At 40.3% G+C, this 9,420-nt stretch overlaps 1 protein-coding gene across 23 annotated transcripts in view; it reads left to right on the forward strand.

The window, feature by feature from the left end:
- Nucleotides 1–5,996, forward strand: part of GARIN2 (golgi associated RAB2 interactor family member 2) — a 36,711-nt gene extending 30,715 nt beyond the window's left edge. For 6 of the 23 annotated variants that reach the window (XM_063793587.1, XM_063793599.1, XM_063793600.1 and 3 more), the window contains 2 exons: nt 893–2,399; nt 5,826–5,996. In XM_063793587.1, the coding sequence (XP_063649657.1) occupies nt 893–957 (65 nt within the window). In that variant the 3' untranslated portion in view covers nt 958–2,399; nt 5,826–5,996. The remainder of the gene's footprint in view (nt 1–892; nt 2,400–5,825) is intronic. The other 17 variants (XM_063793581.1, XM_063793594.1, XM_063793593.1 and 14 more) reach the window with 7 other exon arrangements.
- The last annotated feature ends 3,424 nt before the right edge of the window (nt 5,997–9,420 follow it).

Consider the following 9,420-nt stretch of genomic DNA (forward strand, 5'->3'; position numbering starts at 1 on the left):
AAAAAAAATACTGCTTCAAAAAGCAAGAATACTTGAAGGCAGTTTTAGTCACATGTACAAGAGTCAGTCCCACAAAAAACAGCAAATCATTATAGAATAGGTTTTTACACAAATGGGATTTGTCTTTGGGCCTTCCCACTGGGCTTTTTTTTTTTTTTTTTTTTTTTTGAGATGGGGTCTCCCTCTTTCGCCCAAGCCAGAGTGCAGTGGCACAATCTTGGCTCACTGCAACCTCTACCTCCTGGGTTCAAGTGATTCCCCTGCTCCAGCCTCCCAAGTAGCTGGGGTTACAAGCACCTGCCACCACGCCTGGCTAATTTTTGTATTTTTTGTAGAGATGGGGTTTCACCATGTTGGCCAGGCTGGTCTCGAACTCCTGACCTCAAGTGATCCCCCTGCCTTGGCCTCCCAAAGTGCTGGGATTACAGGCGTGAGCCACTGCGCCTGGCCCCCATTGGGCTTTAGTGTCTAAAAATATGAGATGAACTTCACTGTAATGTGGTTTGGCCTATATTCCAATCTATACTACTGAACCTGAGAACATTATAGGGAAATGCTATCATAGCTTACAAGAAAAGAGGAGGGCATGATTCGCTGTCTCAAAACCCTTTTGGTAGTTAAGATTCTATGAGCTGCCATGTTTGTAGTCCTGGGACTCATCTTCGACAATCTAGCAGGCAGCTTGAAATGGGGCTTTGGAAATCAGGAGCTAAGCAAATGAGCAGAAAAATTCCACTCTGGGCTTGTTAAATCACAAGGGTGGTACAACTTACAAAATGGGCATGTAGTTTTCCACAAAGTATTAATTATTTTCCCTGTTTGTTTTCTCTTATGTATTTCTTATTTCTTTCCACCTTTTTCTCCCATGTTTTCCCACTTTTTTCTTACTTAGGCTTGTATAGTTTTTCAGTTTTTCCCCTGATTAGCATTTCTTTCCCCATTTTCACTCTCCTCTAAATCACCTGTTCCCCTTCCATACACTTTTACTCTCACTTAACACCCTGTACCCCAAGAAAAGCAAAGACTGGCTGAATCTTAATACCTCATTTTATTAAATGTAATTGGAGTACAAATTAAAAATGAGTCCGTAATTCTAATTTATATTATAGGCGGAAATCAGAATAATAACTGCTCCCCATAGTAGTAAAGCAAATTCCTGGCATTATTAAGCTCATCTGATTCACATTCACCCAGCAATGCTAGTTAGGGACCATGATCTCAAATTCATCTCTCAAACCTCTCAGCAGTTTGCGAAAGTTAAATTTTTTTTCTCCTTTTCTGCATAAGGTTTTGGGATAAAGTGGCACTTCAAATGCACTGTTTTTATGACAAGTTTATGCATGAAATAGGGTCCAGGTTAAATTTGTCTCTCTGGATCTGAGTTCATTTCTCTCTTTTCTTTTTTTTTTTTTGAGACAGTCTTACTCTGTCGCCCAGGCTGGAGCGCAGTGGCACGATCTCAGCTCACTGCAACCTCCGCCTCCCAGGTTCAAGCGATTCTCTTGCCTCAGTCTCCCGAGTAGCTGGGACTACAGATGCGTGCCACTATGCCTAGCTAATTGTTTTTGTATTTTTAGTAGAGATGGGGTTTCATTGTGTTAGCCAGGATGGTCTCAATCTCCTGACCTCATGATCCGCCCACCTCAGCCTCCCAAAGTGCCAGGATTACAGACATGAGCCACTGTGCCCGGCCCCATTTCTCTCCTTTCTTAGCTTTAAGTTTTTACCTTTCTAGGCTTTATTCTCCTTAACTTTTAAATTTTTTTTTTTACAGTGAGCCCAAATTATGGGCTTATCTCTGATTCTTTGATATTTTTTCCAAGATGAAAAGAGACAAAGGATAGAGATTCAAGAAAAGAAGAGAAGGAAAAATCACATAAAATATTGGGAGTTTCCTTCCTACCCTTACCCATCTTTCTTTTCCATGTTCCTCTTAAATATTACAAACCAAATTCCTTGGAATCCTAAGCAGCCAGGTTCATTCTTTGTTTATAAAACCCAGGCTTAATAAAAAAGGAGGGAGCCCTCTAAAAGGGAACCTGCTTGTGAAATTCAACAATAAGCTCCATTGCAAAGAATAAATACATTTTTGATGAGGTGGTTAGAACATAATCTGAATTTAATATTCAAAATAAGTTCTTTCTCCTTCTGTGCCTTTTTTTTCCTCCTGCTTTTGGCTTTTTTTCTTTCTCACTTCGTCTCTATTGATCTCTCCTTTACTTTCCTTATTCTTTTTCTTTTTTCCCTCTAGTTCTCTCCCCTCATATCAAATCTCCTTCTAATTTCCTCAAACTTGTGCCTCATCTGTTTGCCCCTTTCTCAAGGGAATGAATGTGAGGAAAGAAAAGTAAAACAGAAAAAGACAAAGTTGATGGAAAAACATGTAAGACAAACTAAAGGTAACTTTTTAATTATAACTCTCTATAGGAATACATGATAGCTATGATACTGTCACACAAAAAAGTTGTTAATAAGTGGGATCTTTTTTTTTTTTTTTTTTTTGAGACGGAGTCTCGCTCTGTCGCCCAGGCTGGAGTGCAGTGGCGCGATCTCGGCTCACTGCAAGCTCCGCCTCCCGGGTTCACGCCATTCTCCTGCCTCAGCCTCCCGAGTAGCTGGGACTACAGGCGCCCGCTACCACGCCCGGCTAATTTTTTGTATTTTTAGTAGAGACGGGGTTTCACCGTGTTAGCCAGGATGGTCTCCATCTCCTGACCTCGTGATCCGCCCGCCTCGGCCTCCCAAAGTGCTGGGATTACAGGCGTGAGCCACCGCGCCCGGCCAATAAGTGGGATCTTTTAACATTAAATCTTATTCTACTGTAGTAACAATATAAGTGGAATGAAATGTTAGGGGTTTGTTGTGGTTTCTGCTCTAGAATCCATCATGGGTCAAAAGATAACATCAGCACAGGGAGGAGGAGAGGGGGCTTCAGGTGAGGCACTGGAAGAGAATTATGTGCTGCACTACCATAGCGATTCTTCTCATTTCTATACTTCTTTGCAACCTTATCATGCTCTTTCCCAACCTGCTTTTTAGATCAGCCAATACAATCAAGACCTCTTTTTTTTCATAGCAAAATGATACAGATATTCGTAGAGTGCCTGCAGGGCTGTCATGTACAGTTATGTAGCTTGTACACACCATCCACATTGTAGTTTATGTGCAATTCATAATCTGCACAGCTGTATAGGGTGGCCCTGGCCTACTGTATTCTAAGTTTGTTCAAAACACCAGCTCTGCAGTGCGTTGCTGAAAAATGAAACTTCTCTCAGCCATGATAACAACACCCAGTAGCACAGAAAGAGTGGAAGCAATGCAATTTTAGGGCCATTGTGTCTTCTGTTGCCTCCTTCGTAAAGCTAATGCTGTGAGTGTGTGTGTGTGTGTGTGTGTGTGTGTGTGTGTGTGTGTGTGTGTGCGTGCGCGCATGCTCATAAGGGCTGAGTTCACAGTATTGAAGGGGGGAGGTTGGTGGACCACGGGTGGCCTGGGCAGTAACCCCTTGCCCATCTTGGCAGGGCCTTGCTGATGGAATCAAGGTGCTCACTCTTCTGTCCACCCTTCTGTCACTCTGCCACCAAAGCCAGCTTAGCACTTGAGCATTTTGTTTATTTACTTGTTTATTTATTTTTATTTTTATTTTTTTGAGACTGAATCTTGCTCTGTCGCCCAGGCTGGAGTGCAGTGGTGCAATCTTGGCTCACTGCAACCTCTGCCTCCTGGGTTCAAGTGGTTCTCATGCCTCAGCCTCCTGGGTAGCTGGGATTACAGACAAGCACCACCACAACCAGCTAGTTTTTTTTGTTTTGTTTTTTTGAGACGGAGTCTCGCTCTGTCACCAGGCTGGAGTGCAGTGGCACAATCTTGGCTCACTGCAACCTCTGCCTCCTGGATTCAAGAGATTCTCCTGCTTCAGCCTCCCAAGTAGCTGGGACTACAGGCGCACACCATCACACCTGGCTAATTTTTGTATTTTTAGTAGAGACGGGGTTTCACCATGTTGGCCAGGCTGGTCTCAAACTCCTGACCTCAAGTGATCCACCCGCCTCAGCCTCCCAAAGTGCTGGGATTACAGGCGTGAGCCACTGTCCCTGGCCGAGCATTTTGTTTATTAACAGGGCCCCACAAGATGCACACTGTAGGTGAAAGGTAATGGACCAGAGGAGAACACTGTGGCTGAAAAACAACAAATGTCCACACTCCATAATTCCCTGGCCTCCACATACATTTCCTGATCTGTACCTGTTCCTTTGTGACTTCTTTCCCCCTTAAGAATGCTCCTAATATTCCCCTTAACTTGTTGTATGGTGTGGAGACAGCGATGGGTGGCATACAGGGTGACACGTGCTGGCTCCTACATCCACCTAGACAGAGTCTGAAGCTCTGCCATCTTTCAATATAATATAGAATTTAAAAAGAGAAATTTCTTTCAAGGTAACTCAATATTTTACAATGATTTCAATCCCTTGATGGATATATTCAGCAACAAAATTTCAAATATTAGGGTCTCATTAACAGAGAGCTGCAAATGCAAAGAATGACAAAAAATTATACCATATTTAAATTTTGACTTATTAAATTGAAAAATTTGCTCCCAGCTGGGCGTGGTGGCTCACGCCTGTAATCCCAGCACTTTGGGAGGCTGAGGTGGGTGGATCACGAGGTCAGGAGTTCGAGACCAGCCTGGCCAATATGGTGAAACCCCAGCTCTACTATAAATACAAAAATTAGCCGGGCATGGTGGCACATGACTGTAGTCCCAGCTACTCAGGAGGCTGAGGCAGGAGAATTGCTTGAACCCGGGAGGCGGAGGTTGCAGTGAGCCGAGATCGCGCCACTGTACTCTAGCCGGGGCAACAGAGTAAGATGCTGTCTCAAAAAAAAAAAAAAAGAAAAAAAAGAAAAATTTGCTCCCAAATACTTATATTTTGAATTGCTGATATATGGGAAAAGGTAGATTTTTTTTAATGGTAGAAAAAGTTAGTTACTAATACAGACTTCATATTATTACAAATAATGTGAAAGACTTCATCTTATTACAACTGAAGTAATGAGAAAGTTATTTGGACTCTTATTTACTATAGCATATTATGATGTTTGTAGGTCTTATGACCAAATCTTAGGACTCAGTACAGCACAGATTAAGAACTTGCAAATAATTCAATAGCAGGTATAGAATTTTAATTTTATTTTTTGTTTATTTTTGCTAGAAATTTAAAAGAGTAAAAGCCCATAATCTTAATCTTAACATCCTGAATGGACAGGTTTTTCCTTGGGTAGAAACAGCTTTTAAAAACAACAATTTTAAGAAATTAAGTTTCTTGGCCGGGTGCGGTGGCTCACGCCTATAATCCCAGCACTTTTGGAGGCCAAGGCGGGTGGATCACCTGAGGTCAGGAGTTTGGGACCAGCCTGGCCAACATGGTGAAACCTCATCTCTACTAAAAAGACAAAAATCACCTGGATGTGGTGGTGGGCACCTGTAATCCTAGCTACTCAGGAGGCTGAGGCATGAAAATTGCTTGAACCCAGGAGGCAGGGGTTGCAGTGAGCCGAGATTGTGCCACTGCACTCCAGCCTGGGTGACAGAGTGAGACTTTGTCTCAAAAAAAAAAAAAAAGAAATTAAGTTTAATAATGTTTTAATGGCTAGATTAAAAAAAAGAGATGTTATTCATCCAAAGGATCTTTATTTTTTATATCAAGAAGAAAAGTTGTAGTATAAATATAATTTTATTTGTTTCAAGCATTTATTTTACCTGTATCTAGTTTATCTTGTCTTATACTTAACAGTAATAACACTAAAAATATTCTCTATTTCAGACATTTGAATTAAATGAACTGACTTCTCCACCTTTTTTTAAAATCAGATACAAACTACTAAACTAAAAAGCAAACACAGCTCAGGAAAAGACAATCAGTGCAAGAGGAAAACCAAGCAGTGTCTTCCACGTGGCAGAAATAAAGCCTATGACTAATCATTACGAATTCAAATCCATGTCAACCTAATTTCATAAATCTTAACTATTTTAATTGTGGGTATCTATTTTAAAGGAAGCTAGAGGATTATGCAAAACGGTAAGATTTTCAATTCATAAACTCAGTTTTTATGGATGGGGTTTCTTTTCTTTGGGATTGATGGAAAAATTTGTTATTCTCTTGGTTTCACTTTTCTCATTTGTATATTAGGCCAACACTGTTTTGTTTCTAACATTGGAGAATGTGAGGTCATTCAAGGTAGGGACTGTGTTCATTTCATCTTTTGTTCTAGCTGAGTACCTGGTGCTGAGAGACAGTATTTATTGAATCAGTGTGTCATTTTCAAACAGGTTAAAAAAAATCCATGTACTTTTAAAAATAAAAAGGAAACTACAGACAGTCCCCATCCAGAGAATGGTTTGACTTTTTAAAAGCCATCACTTATTTTCTAAATGCTGCCAGTCATGCTACAACATGTTTTTTATCCATTATCTCACTTAATCTTCACAGTAATATGAGAGACACTACTATTTTCCCCTGTTTTACAGGTGGTGAAAGTGAAGCTTAGAGGTTAAAGTTACTTGTCCAAGTCACACAGCTAGAAAATGGTGGAGATGACCTTTGAACCCAAGAAGCCCAACAGCCAAGCTAAACGCAAATTTGCGATTCACATTAGAACTCATGCTTTTAAATTCAGAATAAGGGTAGTTAGGTTTTTTTAAAGCAATGGAAATCTATTTAACTCAAATTTCACACAAATAGTACTGGTTTTTCTACTGTGAACTGAGAATATCTCTTATCTCCATCTTTCCCTTCCTGGCCCACAAGCAACCCTCTAGAACTGTGCAGTCCCATATGATGGCCAGTAGGCATATATGGCTATTGAGCACCTGCAATGTAGCTAGTGTGACTGAGAAGCTGAATTTTAGATTATTTTTAATAAATGTAAATTCTAATTTTAAAACTAGAACAGTGTAGAATATTTTTCCATTAAACACAACTTTATTGTTTTGGTAGGGCTACATTTTTCACTTCAACTGTTGAAAATCTAGTGTCCAAATTGAGATATACCATAAGTGTAAAATATACACCAGATTTGGAAGTCTTTGAGAAAAAAAGAATGTAAAATATTTAATGTGTATTATATTGATTATATGTTTAAATGATAATATTTGAATATATTGGTTAAATAAAAATATTTAAGGATTAATTTAATCTTTCTTTTTACTCTTTTGATGTGCCTATTAAGCAATGTGTCACAAATTACACACAAAAAAATGTGGCTCATGATAGATTTCCATCAGACAGCACTGCTCTAGAGAAAAACCATCTACCCAGTCTCTTGGCCCACAGCCTAGGGAATTCCTCCTCCTCCTCTCCCTGCTGTTCCAAAGACAGAAGAAGTTTGTTTCCAACCTTCACAATCAGGAGTGAAAACAGAGATTCCATGAAACCAAGAGGAGACTAACGTTTTTAAGTTAGGTATATACGTAAACCAACAGTTTCTAATTTAGAGATGGCTATAGCATCATAGAAACTGTTTTCTTGATACAGATTATCTGTAACTTTTACTTTTGTTCACTTGGGGGGAAAAAGATTAATAAATTGATTCTTACAGGTAGAAAGCTATAACTATGAGTTATAACTTTCTATTTCTATCTAGCAACACAATCCTTCAAAAGGCAGCATACACTGTAGTTGGTGTACAACCACCCTGGAAAAGAGTTTGGAAAATTAAGTTAAGACATATGATCAGCTGGATGTGGTCTCTCATGCCTATAATCCCAGCACTTTGGGAGGCTGAGGCAGGAGGATTGCTTGGGCTCAGTAGTTTGAGATCAGCCTGGGTAACAAAGTGATACCCTGTCTCCACAAAAAATTAGCTGGGTATGATGGCCCATATCTATAGTCCCAGCTATTCAGGAGACTGAGGATGGAAGATTGCTTGAGCTCGGGAGGTCGAGGCTGCAGTGACCCATGATCATGCCACTGTACTGCAGCCTGGGTGACAGAGCAAGACCCTCTCTCAAGAAAAAAAAAGATATATGATCAAATTTCAAAAAAACTAAAAACATGTTCACAAGACATATATTCAAAATAAGACTCATACACAAATAGTCATAGTTTTGTTCATAATAGCAAAAAACTAGAAACACCAAAATGCCCATCAACAGGTGAATGACTAAACAAATTGTCGTATGGTCATACAGTGATACTACTTAGCAACAAAAAGAAACTTAACTATGGAATACAAAAGTCCTCCCTTATCCACAGTTGTGCTTTTCCACAGTTTCAGTTACCTGTGGTCAAAAAATATTAAATAGTTCCAGAAATAAATAATTCATAGGTTTTAAATTGCATGCGATTCTAAGTAGCATGATGAAATCTCACACCATCCCACCTGGAACAGGAATCATCCCCTTGCAGCTATCCAGGCTGTATATGTTACCTGCCCCTTAGTCAGTAGCCTTCTTGATGATCAGATTGAAAAACACGGTGTATACAGGGTTCCGTACTATCCAAGGTTTCAGGCATCACGAGGGATCTTGGAAGATATCCCCTGAAGATGAGGGGTGGGTGGACTACTGTAAATGCAACAACACATGGGTGAACCTTAGAAACAGGTTGGGTACATGCTATATAATTCCTTTTATATGAAGATTTAGGAGACAAAACTAATTTATAAAGACAAATCAGATTAGTGGTTGCCTGGGGTTGTGGGTAGCCAGGAGGATATTGACTGCAAAGTAGTTTGAGGAAACTTTTTAAGGTGATGAAAATGTTCTTTTTTTTTTTTTTTTTTTTTTTTTTGAGACAGGATCTTGTTCTGAAGTGCAGTGGCACTGTAACCTCATACTCCTGGGCTCAAGTGATCTTCCCACCTCAGCCTCTGAAGTAGCTTGAACTACAGGTATATGCCACCATATGCAGCTAATTTTTAAATTTTTCTGTAGAGACAGGGTCTTGCTATGTTGCCCAGACTGGTCTCAACCCCATGGCCTTTAGTGATTTTCTCACCTCAGCCTGTCAAAGTGGCCTGAGCCACTGGGTCCAGCCTGATGTAAATATTCTATCTCCTGATTGCGGTGGTGGTTACATTAGTGTGTATATTTATCCAACTAAATACTTTAAAATAGGTGCCTTTTTTACATATAAATTATACCTCAATAGGCCAAGCTCAGTGGCTCACACCTGTAATCCCAGCACTTTGGGAGGCCGAGGTGGGCGGAGCACTTGAGGTCGGAGTTAGAGACCAGCCTGACCAACATGGTGAAATCCTGTCTCTATTAAAAACACAAAAAAATTAACTGGGCATGGTGGCGGGTGCCTGTAATCCTAGCTACTAGGGAGGCTGAGGTAGGAGAATTGCTTGAACCTGGGAGGCAGAGGTTGCAGTGAGCTGAGATCATGCCACTGTACTCCAGCCTGGGTGACAGGG

Source organism: Pan troglodytes, chromosome 15, assembly GCF_028858775.2.
Source record: "Pan troglodytes isolate AG18354 chromosome 15, NHGRI_mPanTro3-v2.0_pri, whole genome shotgun sequence".
Classification (NCBI taxonomy): Eukaryota; Metazoa; Chordata; class Mammalia; order Primates; family Hominidae; genus Pan; species Pan troglodytes.